Here is a 22,660-nt window from a genome sequence, read left to right on the forward strand (position 1 = left end):
GAGACACAACTTAACCTTTGCTATATATATGGGGTCTCTTGCTCTGTCACTTTGTTTAAGTTTGACTAGTAATAGGAATAAATACTATTAAAGACGTCCGCATCCAAAAAAATGATTCAAGATTTAAGTCTTGATAACTAAGCAATAAAATATTAACTAAAAAAAAGAAATTTGCTCAAAAATGATAAATGAATTAAAATAGAGAGGAATTTTCTTCTTTTTCCTTATCTTTTATTTCTAGAAACGCAAATGTAAAAGTGGATTTTCTCGCACGCCATGCGCGCATATCTCCGCATAATATTTTGTATGTAAACAATTTCTCTTCACATTAGCTCGTTTGAGCTAATATTTTGTTGACAAAAAAAAAAAAAAAAAAAACAGTCTACAAAGAACCTGATATAACATTTGTTAGCATTCCCTTCTACAAAAGAGAATACACGTAAGAACACATGATTTGATTACTACTTGATGAATTTAGATCCATTACACTAATCAAAGGACAAGAAAAAGTTAGTAATAGAAGGTAAATTATTCACCTCTTTTTCTTTTGCCTCCAGGTCCAGGTCCAGGTTGCTGGATTTGAATCAAGCTTGGAACACAGGCAAACCAAAAATGGCCGACGTGAAGGGTATATAAGTCTTTACCGGATAATACATTCGTGTGGCTTTACTATCATAACTTTTGCATAAGAATATGATCAAACAAAATTAATCCCTAAATTTTGCTGATATAAATTCCTCTAATTAATGAAACTACGAAATACAAAATTAAATTAGCATTTGCCCTTTAGTGAACGAGAGAGAGCAAGGGACGAAAGTCATCACGACGTACGAACGGTAGATATGTTGATAACACGAAAAAGTTCAAGATCGAAAGAATGTTTTTGGAGTTTGTGTACTTTAAAGAGGTAAGGGTCCTTGTAGATCTGAGACATATTTTCAAAATAATCAAAACAGAAATTAGTTATCCAATCTTAAATCTTTGAACGATCAGTCGATCACACCGCGAAATAGTGAGATTGTGAATTTACTTAACTGTGAAACCGTATCATATTCATAACGTAGCACAATTCTTATGTTACCGACAAAAACATTTGGAATGACAGAATTTACCAATCAAAATCTGGAACTTTTGTCCACAAAGGCACACATAAAGCTTCTTTTATTTAATTCTTTCTCCAAAGCTTAAGATCTTAAATTTTGTAGACTATCAATAATTCCAAAATCTTCTTGTCCATACAACTTTATAATAGAATATTCACCAATTTATTATGACCGAACATGAATAAATGATTCATGAATTAGACTAAATAAGCTGCACGTACAGGTTGGATTTTGTGACAGGACATGTATATATTGTATTCCCATTCCCCACAAATCTTTGATAATCATATTTATTTATTTTGTTTGATAATTTAATTCCTGATTGAGACGCAAATCAACCTTTGCTATAAATCAACTTGTAATAGTGATAAATATAAAACAGAAACATTACATGAAATGTGAATTTAAAAAAAAAAAACTCAAAAATGATAAGTGTTTTTTATATAAGGAAACATGCGATTATATATATAGGAAACATGATTTGATCAGATGTTAAAACTAAGGTATTAATTAATTAATAAATATAACTTCTTCGTAAAATCGATCCAACTTGAATCAAATAAAGGACAAGATAAATTAAGAAAACCACAAGAAAGGTTATTATTGGATTTGAATCAAACTTGGAACGTAATCAACCAAATATGGCCAATATGAAGTCATTGTTATAACTCGAAAAGCCACTTGTCTGAGTTTATTATCCTCCTCAACAATGGACACTGCTTTAACTGAAAGGTTGTTAAATAAACGTTTCTCACAACACACGACGGCTTTCTTTTTTTCATCGACCAAGAAACTTATGCCACGCCAACAATCACGTCCAGCAGTATGGACTTCCACTTCTAAAAGCTTGCTCCACGACATCTCTTTGGTCTCATCATCAATCTTATTTGTTGTTACCCGCATCTCTTTCCTTGATGTATCTTCACGCTCTAATAATACCGAAAGTTTCTCTTCTCCGACAACTGATAGATACAAATCTTCGTAACGATCGCACATATAGGGAAGATTTAGACGTCTAAATCTCTCTGTTTTATAATCAAAACTGATTAAACCGAGCTCTTCCTCTTTCTCATCATGACCAAACCAGTAAGTCTTTCCTTTCAAAGACACGCGGTAATAAGGATATGCGAAGCGGTAGTTTGGAATCGGAGTGACATCAATAATCCTCCATGACTTAGAGTTAATGTCATAAATTATGAATTCTTGGTCGTGACAATTATAACACTTGTAGCTCAATATCATGTACCTCTTGTTACCGGTTTTGTTGTCTTGGTAGTATACAAGAACAAAGTCATGGAAACTACAATTTGTTTGGATCCACTTGGTTTCACTAGTACACGGGTTCCACACCACGATTCTATTGTCTTCTTTGATGGTACACAACAACCAGTGGCGGACCCAGGAGAAAATTTTACCCAGGTCAAAAAAAAAATTAAAAGCTAGTTAAATAGAAAAAAGAGACAATTGGTGTAGTAAGGGGGAGTTGAACCGAGGTTTGGGGGTTAAGGGAAAACCAATTATGCTACTGAAATTTTACAATTTTACATGCAAAACAATACTATTTCAACATTTTACCCGGTCAGTTGACCCACCTAAACTCTACATGGGTCCGCCACTGACAACAACAAGCCATCACAGTGAAAGACTTGATCTATGTTGACATGATTCGAATTAGAATGATTGGTTAAGCTAAGTTCACATGTAACCTCTAGAGAAGGAACTCCGTTATGGAGACTAACGTTCAGTAAACAAAGCTCAAACTTATTTGTTAGCGCGCGTGAGAACCATAAACTGTTTTGCGACTTTATCAGAGTGCTTTTTTGAGAATTTCTTATCGTTGAATAAACGGTTCCATTGTTTGCAAGTAGATCGTAAACGTTTCAGATATGTGGCCGGAACGCGACATAGTATCTCCTCTAACAAATCATGTGGAAGCTCCGACATGTTCATCACCGAACATTATTCAAAGACTAAGATTCGCCTTGTGAACTTTTCATTCTTAATCTTATTCTAGTGTTCCCGTATTACTATAGACGAAGTTATCTTGATGGACTTGGGGTTGTTAAATAACTCTCTCCTTTTCCTATTTGGTTTCTACTTTTCTTTAATGTTAGTGTTAGTAAAAAATATATACATTACACGAAAAGTTCAAGATCAACATTGGTTTTGGAGTGTGAGACGTAATTTTTTAATTTTTTTCCTCATTAGATAACTTAGGCAAAAATTAATGAAACGATTTCCGAAAAACTAATCTTTGATCTATCACCATGCAGAATAGTGAAATTATGAATTACAGTGCATAATAAAATCATAAATATTATGCTACCGACGAAAACATATGGAATGACAGAATTTATCAATGATAATCCGATTTAAAAAATGGCCTAATTATGCGTTATAATTTTTTTTTCGTTTTTTCTCCAAAGTAGAAGATTTTATAATTTCTGACGACTATTAATAATTCTAAAGTTTAATGGTTTATACAGCTTATAAATCATTCATAGATTCATGAAGACTAATGAAGTAAAAAGGAGGGAGAGTAAATAAGCAAACGTTGAAGCCTTCCAAGGCAACTAATGTAAAAATTTCTTGATTTTTTGACCCCATCATACATTACACATTTCTACTCCAAAATAATTTTTTTTTTAAAAAAACAATCTAAAAACCTGTAAAGACTTGATATAGAGTAAAAAAACTCTTAAACCGCATAATGATTCAATAAAAAAAGAGTAATTAAAGTAAAAGTTAAACCCCAAATTAATTCAAACTTGGAATATAATTGACTAAGAATTTTGGCTGACATGAAAGCTCTGTCAAAACTGGAAAAACCACTTGTGTGGATTTATTATCCTCCTCAACAATGGATAGTGTTGTAATCCAGAGTTGTATATTACATCTCTTCTCATAACACACGATGATGGCTTTCTTCTTTTCGTCGTCGACCATGAAACTTATGCCACGCCAAATATCACGTCGACTGTCTTCCACTACAAAGAGCTTGCTCCACGACATCACTTTGGTCCCATCATCAATTTTATTTGTTGTCACCCATATCTCTTTCATTGATGTCATTGTGCGCTGTAATAACACCGATAATTTCTCTTCTCTAACAACTGATAGAGCCATAGATACATAATTAGTGAACTGATAGGGAAGACGTAGACGTTCAAGTCTCTCTGTTGTATAATCAAAACTGAGTAAGAATTTGACTAGCTGTGGTTCCTCTTTGGCATCTTCAGCAAACCAGTAAGTCTTCCCCTTCAAAGACACGGGGTAGTTAGGAAGGATGTGTAAGTCTGGAGTGACGACATCAAGATTCCTCCATAAACCAGAGCTAATGTCATAGAGTTTGAAATTTTTGATAACCCAATAATAACCCTTGTATCCCAATATTTTGTAGCTCTTATTGCAAGACTTGTTGTCTTGGTAGTATCCAAGAACGTAGTTGTAAGGACGATCATCACTGGTTTGGATGCACTTGGTTTGACCAGTACATGGATTCCAAACCACGATTCTAGTGTCTTTTTCGATGGTGCATAACAACAAGCCATCGCAATGAAAGACATTATTTATATTGACTTGATTTGAGTTAAATTCGGGACGGATTAGGCTAAGTTCACGTGTAGCCTCTACAGAAGGAGTTCCATGGAGATTCATGCTCAAGGAAAAAACCCTAGATTCCTCCGTTACCATGAGAAGGAGAAACTGTTTTGCAGCTTTATCATTGTGTTTTCTTGCGAATTTACTATCGTTGACTAAACGGTTCCATTGTTTGCAAGTAGAACGTAACCGTGTTAGAGATGTGGCCGGAACGCGACAGAGTATCTCCTCTAACAAATCATCTGGAAGGTTCGACATCATCATTGTGAAAGAAAGTATCGGCGGCTTATTTTTAATATATATAATAGGGTTAAGTCAATGTTAACAAGTAACTAATTCCTTTTCCTTTTTGGTTTCTAGTATGTATAGTAGTATTCTTCCTCTAAATCATTCCATATAAAGTTGTGAAATACTTAACCGAGAAACCGGCATGGTAAAGTAGCATAAATTTTATGTTACAAATCAAAAACATGTGGACAACTGAATTTTCAGAAACAAAATGTGAATTAATTATGGCCAAAAGATTGTCCAAAAAAGGTATGTATGTCGAACTTCTATCGCTTGCTTCTTTCTCCAAGTTTTCAATTTTATAAGGATTAACAAAAATTCCAAAGTCTAATGGTCCATACAGTTTAAAGAAGATTCACAGATGCATGACGACTGAAAGTAAAAAAAAGAGACAAAGAGGAAGAATAAATAAGCTTGCACAGGCTAGACTAGAAATTGAGACACCAACGCAAACTTTGGTACCTTTTGCTCTCATCACTTTCTACTATAAAGTAATAAAAATAAATATTAAATACGTCCAACACATCCAAAAAAGATATAATCTTGATGAAACAAGAAAAACAGAAAATATTACAACGGTCTTGATAAAAGAAAACTGTTTCTTAACAAGTTCAGAGAGTTTGCCCTTTTGTTTTTTACCTTGTATAACTTATTTTAGAGGAATCGAAGATGGACCAGAAACAGCAACAGCTCTCTGAGCACGCTGCGTTTCACCGCGATACAGCTCTTTTATCCCTTTCTTCATCTTCCTTGCTTCTCGCCTTTCGGTTTTTACAGCATTTTTGCGCTCTTTCTTCTCTTCTTTCGACTCTTGACCATGAGGCTTCCTCTTGATCGGTTCAGCTTTCGGGATTTCCGGTTCAACAACGGTTTGTTCAGCTTTCCTTCCGGGTAGAAACTCAACTGGAAGCATTCCTTTTCCTAGGGTAATGATATTGCCATTTGAACTCAATGCTTTACCTACTGTTTCACTAAGCTTCTTCTGCCTAGCTGACAATGGAGCATTGATTTTACCAGGGTGGTTATCAAGATTCGAGTATGTTGAGATTATGGTGCAACAATCATACTTCTCGCTTTCGTCGCTGCTCTCATCAGTAATCTCTACAAATTCATCTTCATTCCCGTTATCATAATTCTCACCATATTCTACAGTTCTGCGGATAACATGAGCAGCAGTGTCCATTTCCTCTTTATCTTTTACAGAGTCACTGTTTTTCAATATATCCGCAGGGTTCATATATTTTTCTTCAAGCTCATAATTTTTTGCCTTCTCATGAATAAGACTCTGAATGTCTTGAGCCATGTACCCTTCATCTTCTTCTTCTTCTTCTTCTCCTTCTTCAGCTATGTATCCATCACAGTCACTGTCACTGCCATATTCATTGAGTACGAGCTGATCAAAATGCTCATCAAGTGGACGAGGAACTCTCGGGTTTTCAGCTACAGTTTTATCAGTTAACCCAACAACATTTTCTCTATCCCTTACCTCACGTCTTTCAGAGAACTCAACATTGTTATTGCTCACACCAGAAGCTTCACCCTGTTGAGTAAGATTAGCTTGAATGACAAAATCTTCTTCCAAATCCTCAACATCAGAACCAAACTCAGACCCATCACTGTTTTCAAGCAAAGCAGCAACTTCAGGATCAATAGCTCTCTGCACCTTGACGTTAACAGTTTTAGACGCCACATTATACATCAACTTATCATTACCTTCTTCATTCAGCATACCAGAGATCTTAACACGAGACGCATCATAAGCCTTGACATCACGAGGTAACTGATCAATCTCAAGCTTGGGGTTTGAATAGAAATTAGAACCACCACCAGTGTTCTTAATCTCTCTCAGATGCTCCAAGTAATTATAACCATCATCAGGATACCCTAACTCCAAAATCTCCTTCCTCAAATGAGCAGGTAAAGGATTACTCGAATCACTGGAGTAACCGTAAGCCAACTCTTCAGGAGCATCTTCGAACTTTGAGTAGTCTTCTACCTCTTCTTCTTCTTCTTCTTCTTCAACAAAAGCATTGATGTTAACAGGGTTCTGATCAACTCGTAAGAAGATCTTATCACCACCAGGTGCGTCACTGTATCTTGGGTCAGACGTATCACGAGGACACAACTCGAAAGTCGCCGCCTTTTTCTTATCAATAAACTTCTTCTTCCCCATTGTAAATCAATCAACCGCTTCTGAGTGTTTTGCAAACTGTAAAAAAATTGCACAGAAATGAGAGTTTCGAACTCACAGCAATCAAAACTAGACTACGGTTCAATCCTGCCTAACTAAAGGTGAAATTTTTCTATAATTAAGGTTAATCAATCAACACAAATCATCCAAAAGGGATAAACTTTAAGTCTAGAAACGATTCGAAAGGACTAATTCAATGAAATAAGTGGAACAAACTGAAGAAGCTTACCTGAAGAGTTTGAGAGAAGAGAGAGAGGCGCAGAACGATGATGAACGATGAAACAACAACAGAAACGGTGGTGTTGTTGAAGCTTTTTTAGGGTATGCCAAAACGCATCATTTTAGGGTTTAAACAAAACGCACCGTTTTTGTAGATTTAAGACAAAAAACGCACCGTTTTAATGCAATAAGTTAAATAAAAGATTCGTTTTATTTCCTTAACTCAGTGTGTCTGAGTGTATGCCACTAAGGGAAATAATCCACTGCGGGGGAGTGCACCGAATGATTACATGCGCTTAATCTTCTTCTTCTTCTTCTTTTTTTCCTACTCTCGTCTCTTTGCATCTCTTCTTCGACGGTGCCTGTTATTATTGTGCGGCATCTTGGTCTTACGTGCGCCGTTGGCTCATTCTCCTATCTTACCATCAACCATCGTCACCTCCGTTGAATCAGACGTCGCTGGTAACAAGTTCGATCCAGGCGAGATCTCTCTCTCCGCCTCTGCTACAGCGATGTCGAAAGCTCGTGTTTATACCGATGTTAACGTGATCCGACCCAAGGATTATTGGGATTACGAATCTCTCATTGTTCAGTGGGGGTAAAGATCGATTTTTTTATGCAAACTCTAGATATAAAAATTGAATCTTTATTGGAACTGATGTAGAAATTGATTTTAAAAAAAAAAAAAAAAATTAAGCTGTTGTTGTTGTTGTTTCTTGATTTGGAATCTGAGTTAGTTGGTTATTAATGATCTTTGATCATGATAGGTGATGATGCTTATGTTGAGTTGGGGTAAGATTGATTATTTAGGCAAACCCTAGAGATAAAAATTGAATCTTTATTGGAATTGATGTAGAAATTGAGATTTGATCATGATAGGTGAGATGATGCTTATGTTGAAGTTTTGAGTTTTTTTCGTTATTTGTGTATTTTTCCGTTGTCAGGGAGCAAGATGATTACGAGGTAGTGAGGAAAGTGGGGAGAGGGAAGTACAGTGAGGTTTTTGAGGGGATTAACATGAATAGCAGCGAGAAGTGTATTATCAAGATTCTTAAGCCTGTTAAGAAGAAGAAGGTGAGTGTCTACGTTACTTCAATAGGTGACTTATAAATTTTTGGATTGTATCTGCTGTGATTTACTTTGATGTAGCGAAAAAGAATGAAAAGGCTAAACTTTCTTCTGCAGATAGATTAATGAGCAGAAGATGGGTGTTGCTTTTTACAAAGTTCTTGCCTTTTAGTCAGTTTTGGTTTTACGTTGCCGTTCTGAATTTATATGATCCTTTTACAGATTAGGAGAGAGATTAAAATTCTTCAGAATCTCTGTGGAGGGCCAAATATTGTCAAGCTGCTTGATGTTGTCAGAGATCAACACTCTAAAACCCCAAGCTTGATATTCGAGTATGTTAACAGCACTGACTTTAAGATTCTGTATCCGACATTGACTGATTATGACATCCGGTACTACATCTACGAGCTGTTGAAGGTAATTTATGTAGCGTTTTATAATTCCATAACGACTTCTGATCTGTGGCGGTTCCACAACAAATTTACTTCAGTGATAAACTTGCAATTTTTGCTATGACCTGCTGCAGGCTTTGGACTACTGCCACTCACAAGGAATAATGCACAGAGATGTCAAGCCACACAATGTCATGATCGACCATGAGCTGCGTAAACTTCGCCTCATAGATTGGGGTCTCGCTGAATTTTATCATCCTGGAAAAGAGTACAACGTCCGTGTGGCATCAAGGTATGATAGGCACCTCAAATATAGCTTGGTTTGCTATCCCTTTTTTAAAATAAAACTGACTACAATATGTAGTCTCTACCATTAAGTAAGCTCGATGAAATGTTATCTCTTATATCAGATACTTCAAGGGACCCGAACTCCTAGTGGATTTACAAGACTATGACTATTCCTTGGACATGTGGAGCCTCGGTTGCATGTTTGCTGGGATGGTGAGTACCTTGTGAATTTTGAAGTCTTCATATGCTACATTTATATGATTATCCGATTTGCTAATTATCAATTTTATTTTCTTTATAGATATTCCGTAAGGAACCTTTCTTCTATGGCCATGACAACCAGGATCAGCTTGTCAAAATTGCCAAGGTAATCAACTGTGTGGTTAAACGTTAGATTCTGGGAAGGATTGAGTGTTTTTTGACATCTTAAGAGTGTATGTTTGATTCTTGACTCAGGTCCTTGGAACCGATGAATTGAATGCATACCTGAATAAGTATCAGTTAGAACTTGATGCTCAATTAGAGGGACTTGTTGGGAGGTAAGCTGAGCTTACATATCCTCTATAGTTGAAGAGTAAGATTAAAAGCCAATGCCAATGACTTCTTGGGATTTTTCTCACAGACATAGCAGGAAGCCTTGGTCCAAATTCATCAACGCTGACAATCGTCATTTGGTCTCACCTGAGGTTTTACTTTGTTCTCTTCATTCATTTAGAAACACAAACACCTTTGTCTATTGCTACCATGGTTTCTCTCCCTGAGTCGTAACTGGTTTTACAATGTAGGCGATTGATTACCTGGACAAGCTCCTTCGGTATGATCATCAAGACAGATTAACTGCAAAAGAAGCAATGGTACGTATCAGAACACAACTCAACATTGGCTCTTTCTTAGTCTACTTTAGGTCAGAAACTATGTTATGTTTGCCTGAATAATGAGAATATAGTAAACTAATCTTGATGGTTCTATGAATCGACAGGCTCACCCGTATTTTGCGCAAGTCAGGGCTGCAGAAAGCAGCAGAATGAGGACTCAATAGAGAGAGAGAGAGAGATGTCTGAGAGTATTTGAGACATTACTGTGTTGTTGAGGATTTTTCTTTTTCCTTTTTCTTCTCCGGTGTGCTCTTCTTTTCTTTTGTTGCCTATTAAAAACAATTTCAAGTCCATGTGTTTCTTCTGAAATGTGTCAATGATTTAAATATAGAGTTCTAAAAGTTTATTACCATTTTCGTATTTTATTCGAGAAATCTTGGAAGTTTTGTTAAAATGTTTAGTGATCAGATTTTTAAATGTATGGCGTTTTCTCTTGTTGCCTATTAAAAACAATTTCAAGTCCATGTGTTTCTTCTGAAATGTGTCAATTATTTAAATATAGAATTCTAAAAGTTTATTAACATTTACGTATTTTATTCGAGAAATCTTGGAAGTTTTGTTAAAATGTTTAGTGACCAGATTTTTAAATATATATAAACGCCACATGGTTTTAGGCTATATCAGCGGAAGTAATGTCCACCACCTGTAAATACTACTCACTAACAAAACAATGCATGCCATTAATGATAAAAATTTCAATTAACATGGCATCCATAGGCCATACCCAGAACAAGTATCATTATGGATTAGGCCTGGACAAAATACCCAAATCCGAAGATCCGATCCGAACCCGATCCAAAAAACCCGATCTGAATCCGTATCCGAAATTGTAAAATACCCAAACGGGTTCTAAATCTCTAAATCCGAAAACCCGAATCCAAATCCGATCCGAACCGAAATCCGAATGGGTATCCGAATATACCCACATTATTAATATATAGTAGTAATATATTTGTAATATCTATAAATTTAATAATATAAATGTCCAAAATATTCATATTTTTAGATATTTTTGATAATTTGGAGTATTTAAATTGTTTATTAGTAAATTTGGGTAAAAAATACTCTAACTTTGTAGATAAATTGTGTATTATTGAATAATTTACACTAAATTAGATACTAAAATTTTGAATTTTGTGAATCCGAAATACCCGAACCGAACCCGATCCGAATTCGAAGTCTAGAAATACCCGAACGGGTTCTATACCTCTAAACCCAAAAACTCGAAATACCCGAACCGAACCCGAACGAGTACCGAATGCCCAGGCCTAGATATGGATTCTTCTACTTTTCACCACCAGTAAAATAATTTAAAATCTTCCAAACATTCATGGTCTTATATTATCAAAAACAGTACTAACATTTTTTGCAACCATGAATACTAACATTGATTACAAAAATGATACGTAATATGTAACAATGCTGCAGCATTTGGATCTTGAACTGGTAGATGATTTTTACTAACAATTAGGTAATGCTGCAGTGTTACATCATTTATGTAAGTGACTAAAACAATGATTAATTACAAAAAACGACTAAAAACTAGTCACTTACATAAATATTATTTATTTCAATCGATCTGATTAATCATTTTTTTAGTCACTTACATAAATGATGTAACACTACAGCATTTGCTAGATGATTTTTACAAAGATAGTTTGCATCATTGCATGTGGCCGTCAGTTTCAATGATAGTAACGATATCACGTGGTTTTACTTTTGTTTTTGCTCAGGGCAAGTCCAATAGTGATGTGTTTGCTTTTTTTACAGATGAAAAAATCAGAGCTACAAAAATAGGAGTGGTTACTGATTCTATATAAGTATATATTACAAATAGAGGGGTTAAATGGGATGGGGACTTTATACCAAACCCAACCACACTTATGTACCCATCGCTAGCAGTTTTCCACGATAATTTGATTTTGTATGAATTAATATCGTCCTCGTAAAAATTTAATTCGAAATATCCAATTTGATATGTTATGCGTTTCAATCTATTTTATAACTAATTAAATTTATAAGTAATGAAATCTTAACATTTAAACTATAAAATAATAATATGTCTTAATAGTGACTTATCACTTATGCGATGTACTTACGAAGCTCCATGCAAATACTTTCATGTACGGCTACAAATAAGGGTATTAGAAATCTGGGGTCAAGATACTCGTGTCTCAAACTAGGCATGGGCAAAAAAACTGGAACCAAAAATCCGAACCAAAATCGATCCAAAAATATAGATCCGAATCCGAATCCAAAACCTGTAAAATATCTTGTTGGATCCTAATCTCCTAAACCGAAAAATTCAAAACCGAACTCAGGACCGAACCGAGAACCGAATGGGTAGATGATATACCCGAAATGAAATAATATTCATAAAATATTAGTTATAATTTGTTTCTTTATAACATACTTATTCAAAACTATAGCTTAAAATTCAAAAATATTATTTTTTCTAAATCAAAATACTTAAAAAAACCAAAATTATATTGAAATGTTTAGCTAATATATTCAAAAAACTAACCAAAACTTTTAAAACTTAAATATTAAAGTTTTTTCTGAATATTAAGCATTAAAATTTTCGGATAATCGGATAAAAGTCGGATATTTTGGGTAACCAGGTACAAAATACCCAAACCCGAATGATACTCGATTTTTTTTCCCAGATATTTATAGGTTCTGAAATTTTAGACCCGAACCCGATAAGACCCGAATCGAACCCGAACCAATATTTTCTATTTATCTTATTGGGTTCTAAACTCTTCTAACCGAAAGACCTGAACCCGATTGGTTCCTACCCTAACGTGACTCGAGACCCGAATGCCTAGGACTATCTCAAACCATATTATACATATACTTTTATTTTTGTTTTCGTTTACATAACTTTTTTTTTTAATTATAAAATCTTAACTCGTTTAATACTTTCTTCGAAAATTAAAATTTTCTTATGTGAAGAAAGTTGAGTAAATTTTGATATATCTTTTTGTAACAATTTAAATATCTAAACAACAGTATCGTGATATAGTGCGATATCAGCAAAAGTTTTGCTGGGCACGGAACGGGTACCCTTGAATTTTCTCAGACCCTTTACTCGTCCCGACCCTAACGGGTAATAGAAAAAATTTACTCATACTCGATCCTTAAATAACGGGTAGCCGGTAAAAAATAGTTGACCCTTTAAATACCCGATCCTTTATTATTACCTGGAAAAACGAGTACCTGATAAAAAAATGTCAATAATCGCAATAATAATTTTATATTCTAAAATTCGAAAAAAGAAAAATTCATAAATTCATGCAATATATAGTTCCAAAAATTATAAAATTACAAATTTTGAAAATAAAAATAATATATTAATTTATTTAGGCTAAGTTGAACTTAGGTTTTAACTTTTAACTCTATAAATTAATAATAAATAATAATAATAATACCAAATATCAACGGGTATTTACGGGTCGAGTAGCAAAACGGGTAAAGGGCCGAGTAACGGGACGGGTATTGAAAACTAAACTAATACCCTATACTCGTCTCTTACTCACGAGTAATATAATTATAATACCCTTTACTCGACCCTAAAGCTGTAGGTACCTTTTTTTTTGGGACGGGTACGAGCTGAGTAACCCGTCCCGAGTAACGGGTCGAGTACGCGTAACGGGTATTAGTGCCCAGGCCTAAGCAAAACCCCACAAACTTTTTGCAAATACAAAACCCAAATTCCCATGCATCTTTGTACAACGTCAATTCGCATGTTTTTAAGAAACAAGAATACTTAATACATTCACATGTTCAAAACTTCAAATCACATTTTCTGAAACAAAAAAAAAAAAAAAAAAAAAAAATGCTGCTCTCTGCAATTTTGTTTGTTCTAGTGCTATCGCCGCTGACTTACGCAGAGCGCCACAATTTCATAGTTCATATGGCGGAGACGCCAGCCCAATTCAAAGAGAAGGCTGTGTGGTATCAAGATTGCCTTCGGTCTATTTCAACATCCGCTCCATTCATATACAGTTACAGCCATGCCCTTCGGGGATTCTCCGCAAGGTTAACCACCGACGAGGTACACCTGCTCAGTCGTCTCCCAGAAGTCTTATGGATATCTCCTGAAATACATTACAAACTGAAGACGACGAGGAGTCCGTCTTTCCTGGGCCTTGACGACATTGTGACTGGTGCAGAGAATTTCCCGCTTAATGCTTCGATCGGCGACGTGGTCGTTGGGGTTATAGACACGGGAGTCTGGCCGGAGAGCAGAAGCTTCATCGACAAGGGGTTTGGTCCGCCGCCGAGATCCTGGAAAGGCAGATGTGAAGAAGGTCAAAACTTCACGGCGTTGCTTTGTAACCGGAAGCTTGTGGGAGCAAGATTCTTCGTGAAGGGTTATGAAGCAGAGATGGGTCCAATTGGCGGAACTAAGGAGTTTAGGTCTCCAAGGGATAGAAATGGTCACGGGACTCACACTTCTTCCACGGCCGTCGGATCAGTCGTGAAAGGAGCAAACTTCTTGAGGTATGCCTCCGGTGTAGCTCGTGGCATGGCTCCACAAGCTAGAGTCTCCGTCTACAAAGCTTGTTGGTTTCGTGACTGCAAGGGATCGGATGTTCTTGCGGCAATTGATCAGGCGATTCAAGACAACGTAAATGTATTGTCCCTCTCGCTCGGGCTTGGCGCATTGGCTTATTACGAAGACGACTTGGCTATCGGAGCTTTAGCCGCCACGGAGAGAGGCATCGTTGTCTCTGTCTCTGCGGGAAACTCTGGTCCTAGCGAGTCTAGTTTACAAAATGTTGCTCCTTGGATAATCACTGTAGGCGCTAGCACCATAGATCGTGATTTCCCAGCTACGATCACCTTAGGCAACGGGAAAAAGTTCTTCGGCGTCTCAGGGTTGTTCAAAGACAGCCGTGGTTTCCCTAATAAACCATTACCTCTTGTTTATGATCAATTTGGTGGTAACCGCACGGGGAAACTTGTCCTCGTAGATACGGAGGTGGATACGGAGGTGGAGATATCCAACGATGCCTTGGGGGGTGATTTATGCCAGCACTAGTTTTGGGGGAAGAGACCACTCCTTCTTACAGTTTGTTACCATCCATGTCCGTGGACAAAAGATCCGGTGACAAGATCAGGGACTATGTATTGACGGACTCGAACCCAACGGCCAAGATCGTATTCAAAGGAACTGTTGTCGGTGTCAAGCCTTCACCGGTGGTTGCGGGCTTTAGTTCACGGGGTCCGAATCTAGTCACACCGGATATTCTGAAACCTGATCTGATTGCACCAGGTGTGAACATCCTCGCTGCTTGGACCGGAGCAACAGAACCAGAATCCGACACAGGCTACGTGGAGTTCAGCATTGAGTCTGGAACTTCAATGTCGTCCCCTCACGTGAGCGGATTGGTGGCACTTCTCAAGGCAGCTCATCCCGAGTGGAGTCCCGCGGCGGTTCGGTCGGCTCTTATGACGACAGCCCAAACAAACGGCAACGACGGCAAGCCGATCATCGACGGCGCCACCGGTGAACCCACTACACCGTTTGCTATCGGTGCTGGACACGTGTCACCTATATCCGCTCTCAATCCAGGGCTTATCTACGATCTAACGGTCGAGGACTATCTCCAGTTCTTATGCGCGTCCAATTACACGGCTTCCCAGATAAAGATCGTCGCTAGACGTGATTTCGCCTGTGATCGAAGCAAGAGATACATAATCTCAGACCTTAACTACCCTTCGTTTGCACTCACGTTCAACCAGTCACGAGGTGAAGGCGGCGGCGCGTACACATACACGCGCATCGTAACGAGCGTGGGAGGAGCTGGGACTTACAAGGTCAAAGTCTTGTCTGATGCAAAGGCAGTCAACATTTCGGTCGAACCGGCGGTTTTGGATTTCAATAGAGTCAATGAGAAGAAATCGTATGTTGTCAAATTCACTGTGAATCCATCTATGCCTTTGGGGACCAATAGCTTCGGGAGCATCCAGTGGTCAGATGGAAGACACGTGGTTAGAAGCCCCGTGGCACTAAGATGGAATTAGTGGGTGACTGACTGACTGACTGACTAGAAGGGATCATTATGAAATCACAGATGCTAATGTAATGTCCTCTGTTATGTGTTTTAAGTGTTAAGCTAATAAATAATTTTGTCGTGGGTATTTGTAGTTGCATCGTACCAACCGTGTTGCTTAATTTGCTTCTCGATTCATTCATCATATCGAAGAAGACCAAATTCGTTCTTCCTCAGTTACACCAAATTCGTTCTTCCTCAGTTACACGGTTTCGGAGATTAGAATGGTGAGAAACCCTTATGGTCTGTTACCATTATTTTAAGTTTAATTTTTGAAAAAAAAAAAAAAAGAAGTTTAGATACCCTAAGTTGTTCTAAAATTTATCCTCCTCCAATGGTAAAAGGTAGAAGGTTTCTTAGAAATAATGAATATTTTGAAAATTTAAATTTGCTTAACTTGTAATACTGAAACAAACTGAACCAAATAAAACAAAATGAATCAAAAAAAGATACAGCTTGCCTTGCCATCTTCTTTAACTTGTCCTTCCTGCCACCTTCTTTTACATGTCAGCTTGCCATCTTCTTTTACATGTCAGCTTGCCATCTTCTTTTACTTGTCAACTTGCCAAAACTGATTGAAACCGAAAACATAATAAAACACAAAACCATCTGCAGTAGCCAATTTTGTCTCCTTTGATCTGCAGCAAAGCAACAAACCATCATCTCACCACAAAGCTTTCACAGAGAAGTCAAAGTTAAACTCAAAGCTATCAAAGTTAATCATTGTATCACATAACATAACTCCGATTCAAGATTCAAGGTTTAAAAGAAAATAAACTCATTCAAGAACACATACACTCATTCAAGACCACAAACATACAAGTACAACTGATCTTCTCTAATTACAGAAACATGTTACACAAACTAAATGAAGCACTCAAAGTACAGAAACAGAAACAGACACAAAGATTGATCAATAACAGATACAAACTGTGATCAAGAACATATTCAAACATCGATATATATCAAATTCAATTCAAATATGACAGTAACACACAACCAAAACTTTTACAATCTGCTAACAAAAACAAAGAAACGATGGCTTTGGCTTTTAGCTTTAGCTTAACACACACCCAAACCTTATACAATCTTCCAACAAAAAAAACAGAGAAACTATGGCAAAAATCGTTTCAATCATGACTAAGAACGAAGAAAGACGCTGCTTATTGATTCGAAGAACCATAAGTATCCTAACACCAAACCCTAATTCAGATAACCCTAATATTAATCACATCAAACAACCACAATTCATCAATATCTACAAACGAAAACAGGTAGAATAGTACCAGGAAAAGCATATTAGAGCATCGTTTCACCAAACTCTCCTATTTGGAATCCCAAAATCGCCGATTAGGCTCATCGACTTCACAGATAGTAACCACCGTATGTTTATATGATGCTCAAGACGGATGAAAGAAGAGATTATTTGCCATTACTCGTCCAATTTCATGACCCAGACGGCGGATGAGGCAAATCGATTCGTTTCTGTTTGTTTTAGCCATCACCGACTGTCGACCAAGAGAGAGAAAAAAAAGGAAGAAGGAGAGAGAAAGTCGAGGAAGAGAAAGGGAATAATATATATTTTTTTTTTCTTTTTCCTAAAAAACAATAACCAACCAGATAGTGCCACATATGCGTCTCTTACCATCTGTTTAGGAACGATTCGGAAAAAGGGCCATTTCCGACCTGTACAATGTCAAAAGTGCCAATTTATACCTATACAAACGATCGGTGTCAATTTCTACCTATACTCTATAAAATTCAAATTTCATACCCAATTTTATAAAATAGTGCCAATTTCAAAGTCAACATCAACAAATATTAGTCATGAGCTGACTCAGATGACACGTGTTTGAGGAGGTGGCATCGAGCATCAAAAACGATGTCATTTTGATGCTTTAGTTTCGTTTTAAAAAAAATGTAACAACGTAGAATCGAACCCTGGCCTATCAGAGTTTTAAACAAAGCTTTAACCAATTGATCCCACAAACTTATTCGAAATAATATGGAAAGATTATGTTTATAACTATATTGACCGATCTCCCTCCTTTCTCCACTTCCTTTCTTTGTTGGCATTGTCGATGGCTGCTCCGCCATGGTTCTTTGATTTCCTTCTCCATAGTATTTGAACCGATCTCTGCTTGCTAAGAGAGACGAACATATCAAATTTTTCCATCTTCTCTAGTTTTGATAATTTTGGCATCCTCATTCAAAATTGACTGGAAAACAGAAACCCTATTTATGATGATGATGATGATCAGAGAGGAACAGAGAATCTCCAAAATTTAAAAGAATCAAAAAGTAAAAATCAAATCTTGGAAAACCACAATAAACGGAAACCACAAATCTTGGAAAACCACAATAAACCAAAATCAGCGACTGGGCCAACGGAGGCGGATTTAGATGGAGAACACAGCAGCCATTGACGATGCGAAGAAAAAAAAGGAAGATGAAGTAGAGATTATCGCACAAATATATAGTTATAAACATAAAAGTTCCTTAATGTTTTGAGTAACTTTGTGGGATCAGTTGGTTAAAGCATTGATAGAAAGATTAATTGACTAGGGTTCGATTCTAGGTAGTTACATTTTTTTTTTAAACGAAACTAAAGCATCAAAACGATGTCGTTTTCGATGCTCGATGCCACCTCCTCAAACACGTGTCATCTGAGTCAGCTGTTGACTAATATTTGTTTATGTTGACTTTGAAATTGGCACTATTTTATAAAATTGGGTATGAAATTTGAATTTTTTAGAGTATAGGTAGAAATTGATACCAATCGTTTGTATAGGTATAAATTGGCACTTTTGACATTGTACAGGTCGGAAATGGCCCTTTTCCCGGGATGATTCTGGCCATTCTGCCTTCAACACAATAATTCCAAATCCAAATGTTTTTTTTTTTTTTTTTTTTGAAAATTTATATAATCCCAAATGTTAAGAAGATCAGTAATATTTTGGGGTTTCACTAAATAAATACTCCAAAATATAACATACAAACTTAATACAAAAAGTAATTTTGAGTCTTTCACGATGAATTATAACAGTTTATTTTCCAGGTTGTTTGGAACCATAAAACACAACAACAAAGAGCTATGAGAAACTGGATTTCTGATTTCTCTGTAAATTAATGGTAATCATCATTTCTTACTGCATCTTCTTCTTACTGAAAATTAATGTCTTTTAGTCGTTAGTGTTACACATATTCCGGACTTTGATTTTTTGAGTTAACCTAGCTTTTCGAAAGCTTTAGACTTTAATCAATATTATTAGTCCTTCGTATGTCTTCTTTTTGTAATTAACCTCATTGATTTTCTTAACATCTTCCTCTTATTGTCCTTTTTCAGTTAAAAGAAGAATACAAAGCTATTATTTTTGTTGTTGAGTTGTGATAATCACAAGTTTGCCCGGCTCTTGCCGAACTATGTATTAATTATCTTCATCATGGTCTATTTCTGATGATCTAGCGCCTTTTATTGACCTAATATTTCAGAACATGCAAAGAACTGAACAGTGCCGTGCCAATGATTCTAGAGGCTTGGGGCGAAATTTTGTAATGTAAAATTTTAGAAAACTTAACTAACAATATATCGCCTAAAATTTGTGTTAAACTAAAAATTTATAGAGTTTTTGAATCAAATACTAAGAATTATAAAAGATGATAACAAAAAGAATAATTATTATGATGATAAAGTTCAAATTTGTAGTTAAAAACACTTAAACATTGAAATTAACTGAATAAATCTATAAATATATTTATCAAATGTGGCCTAAAAAAAATATGATCGAGGATGTGGCCTAGGGCTATTGCCCCATCTTTTATTAAGTAAGCACGGCACTGGAACTGAACCAAGTTGGTACACTGAGATACAAAAGTGAAGCATTAAGAAGCAGACAAATTACAAACAAGAATGCTAAACGAAAGAAGCATTAAAGGAAGCTGAAGAAAAATCACATGGGTATTACGCCGAAGGAAAAGCCTTCAATTTTTTTTTTTTTTTTTTTAGCCTTCAATTTTTTTAACACAACATAAAGCTTCAATCTTCTCTACACAACAAAAAGCTCAAGTCATGACACATAAATTATATTTAGTCCGTGTCAACTTTCACCGTCTTCACATTGAGTTGACACGTTCATATGTTTCTAGCTAGAGACGTATTTATCCGCACTTTGTGAACTGTGATAATCTTATTACATCAGTCATGAGCTATCTTTAATTATTTAGTTCCATATAATCAAAAGATGACGAATTACACCTTACTATAGATGATCAGAAAAATAAAGGAACTGATAACACATTATACATATACGACATACAAACTTAATACAAAAAGTAACTAAGTAAGTGAGGTTTCCCGTACGTAGTACAGGTTGAATACTAGTTTAGTATATAAATTATAGGACTTTATGAAAAGTGATTATCAAATCGATTAATTATATATTGTAATGGATATATCTTTTATTTCAACAGTAAAAGAGTTATATTGTATCCGATAGTAAATGGTGGTTTAATCCAGTAGTCAGATTTTTGTTTATTATAATAAAAATCTATATACAATTGCATAATTGCAGAAAAATTATTGGATTAGTATAATTGTTGGTTAATATACAGAAAATAAGAAAGCAAAAACTTAAAAACGGTACCTGGATGGCACGTACTGCCACCGCAGGCAACATGAGGGAACAGACACTTTATACTCATTGACTTTTTTTGTTTCTTTCAAAGAAAACTGGTTGATGTTTTGAGTTTCTTCTTCTTATGATCTAATAGGATCAGAATAAATTTATAATAAATCTGGACCTGAAAAAAAACATATTTAAAAATCTAAAAGTTAAACCAAAATATTTAAGAAAATAGAATTCCCAACAAATTGATATTACACAAAATTGCAAATATTGCCTCCCCTAACATTCTTTTAGTATACAATAAAAAATGGTTGTAAGACATACAATATTTAGTAATCTCACATCAAAATTGACATGGCACTAGACTGCGACAATTTCGCTTGCTTTATGGTTCTAGGTCAGAAAATACATGTAATTAGGTATTAACCCATGACAGACCATAAGCTGAATATTTTATTTGAAGTTAATTTGAAATAATATTTTTTGATATTTTGTTATTCATAATTGTTAGTAATTTGTAAGAGAATTCATATTTGTGTATTTTAAGGACTGTTTTTAACATAATTTAAAAAATGTTATTATATAGTAAATTAAGAACTTGTTGTTGTGGTTGCGTATCTTTAAAACTAATTTATAAGTGATGATATGTATTAGTAAATACGGAGATGAAGAAATCCAACGATGCCTTGAGGTTAATTATTGCTCAGTTATTTGTTCTTGGTCCGTTACACGGTTTCGGAGATTATAAAGAGTAGTAGTATCAAATTTCAAACATACAAAAGTAGAAGAAAATATCTCAATTATTATTATTCAAAAACAAACGAGACAACCCAATCTGGATACAACCAGATTACAACCGGCAAACAAAACAAGACATAGCTAGCAAATTATTGAAACAAAATATCAAACTGAATCATATTGTAGAAAAGTAAGAAAATAGTATCATCCGACTTGAGGAAGATTAAGGACAGGACCGTTGGGACAATCATTGGCAGGAAAACGGAGAAGGACACGGTTACAACAATTGATGTGGAACACACCATCACCTTGTGGAACTAAAACACAAGTCACTTTTGGATTATCATTTTCAATTATTCTCTTTGCTTCAAGTCCACTTACACCTCTTAGTTCTGGCCACTCCACCTTCAACCCTATACACAATAATCCCAAATGTTAAAAGAATAAAAGAAGTTATGTTTTGAGATTTTTTTCTCTTTAGAAAATATATGAACTAAAAAAAGATTTGATTTGGGCTACAAAATGATTTTCTTATAGAAACATGCAAAAGTATTAATTTTTGACATATTTTTTATAACAAAAATTAGCTAATATAGTTGGTTATAAATTTATAATTAACAAAGGATTTCGCTAATATTTCAGATTTTTTTTTTTGAACATGTTATATACAACTTGCATAATATACACAAACGGAATAATAACTGTTGGTTAACACAAAAATCTTATACCATATCATTGTGTATGTCCGAAACCAAAAACTTTTAAAACAGTACCTGGAAATAGATGTTGGCACGTAATACCCGTACAATCACAGTTTTCACATCCGATATGAGGGAACGGACACTTCAAACTCATTTCGACTTTTTTGTTTCTTTCAAAAAAAAAACTGGTTGGTTTTTTTGAGTTTCTTCTTCTTATGATTTTGGGCTAGCTGGTCAATACTCAATTTATATATAAGTACATAGATAGGGTTAGGAAAATTCTCATATATTAAATTGTCGTTGACCCAAATCAAAAATTTTAAAAGAAAGAATTAATTGTAATATACCTTAAGTATAGTAGCCAATCAATTTTTCATTTTTTAGTTTAGATTTCTAAAGATTTTAATAATATCAGTCAAAGTCAAGTTTTTGAGTGTAAATGATATTAATGACTATTTGATTTTATTTTATCATCAGAGATTTCAGTCAAAAATTTGAGGTTTACATAAT

The 22,660-nt window shown here is 35.4% G+C and overlaps 3 protein-coding genes, 1 long non-coding RNA gene and 3 pseudogenes across 5 annotated transcripts; 2 read left to right on the forward strand and 5 right to left on the reverse strand.

Annotated features, from left to right (window-relative positions):
• Positions 1–1,703: 1,703 nt before the first annotated feature.
• On the reverse strand, positions 1,704–3,053 carry LOC104715491 (putative F-box protein At3g49980; annotated as a pseudogene).
• Positions 3,054–3,860: 807 nt separating this feature from the next.
• Positions 3,861–5,255, reverse strand: LOC104715492 (putative F-box protein At3g49980 pseudogene; annotated as a pseudogene).
• A 214-nt stretch (positions 5,256–5,469) lies between these two features.
• LOC104711526 (uncharacterized) lies at positions 5,470–7,640 on the reverse strand. Its single transcript, XM_010428227.3, has 2 exons — positions 7,412–7,640; positions 5,470–7,200 (listed from the first exon to the last, which is right to left on the reverse strand). The coding sequence occupies exon 2, from the start codon at positions 7,162–7,164 to the stop codon at positions 5,641–5,643; it is 1,524 nt and encodes a 507-aa protein (XP_010426529.2). The 5' UTR covers positions 7,165–7,200; positions 7,412–7,640; the 3' UTR covers positions 5,470–5,640.
• LOC104711529 (casein kinase II subunit alpha-2) lies at positions 7,596–10,376 on the forward strand. Its single transcript, XM_010428228.3, has 10 exons — positions 7,596–7,999; positions 8,346–8,475; positions 8,692–8,886; positions 8,996–9,153; positions 9,272–9,362; positions 9,451–9,516; positions 9,606–9,688; positions 9,772–9,835; positions 9,935–10,003; positions 10,129–10,376. Exons 1-10 carry the CDS (start codon positions 7,692–7,694, stop codon positions 10,186–10,188), a joined length of 1,224 nt encoding a protein of 407 aa, XP_010426530.1. The 5' UTR covers positions 7,596–7,691; the 3' UTR covers positions 10,189–10,376.
• A 3,485-nt stretch (positions 10,377–13,861) lies between these two features.
• LOC104715493 (subtilisin-like protease SBT1.7 pseudogene) lies at positions 13,862–16,174 on the forward strand (annotated as a pseudogene). The gene has a single exon (XR_015566312.1). The product of XR_015566312.1 is annotated as a subtilisin-like protease SBT1.7 pseudogene (transcript).
• Positions 16,175–16,438: 264 nt separating this feature from the next.
• On the reverse strand, positions 16,439–17,641 carry LOC104711530 (uncharacterized). The gene is made up of 2 exons (XR_755318.3): positions 17,373–17,641; positions 16,439–16,724 (listed from the first exon to the last, which is right to left on the reverse strand). It is a non-coding gene; the product is annotated as an uncharacterized LOC104711530 (long non-coding RNA).
• A 3,852-nt stretch (positions 17,642–21,493) lies between these two features.
• Positions 21,494–22,374, reverse strand: LOC104711531 (inhibitor of trypsin and hageman factor-like). Its single transcript, XM_010428230.2, has 2 exons — positions 22,223–22,374; positions 21,494–21,862 (listed from the first exon to the last, which is right to left on the reverse strand). The coding sequence occupies exons 1-2, from the start codon at positions 22,302–22,304 to the stop codon at positions 21,654–21,656; spliced, it is 291 nt and encodes a 96-aa protein (XP_010426532.1). The 5' UTR covers positions 22,305–22,374; the 3' UTR covers positions 21,494–21,653.
• Positions 22,375–22,660: the final 286 nt, after the last annotated feature.

Source organism: Camelina sativa, chromosome 9 (genome assembly GCF_030686135.1).
Source record: "Camelina sativa cultivar CO46 ecotype springtype chromosome 9, ASM3068613v1".
Classification (NCBI taxonomy): Eukaryota; Viridiplantae; Streptophyta; class Magnoliopsida; order Brassicales; family Brassicaceae; genus Camelina; species Camelina sativa.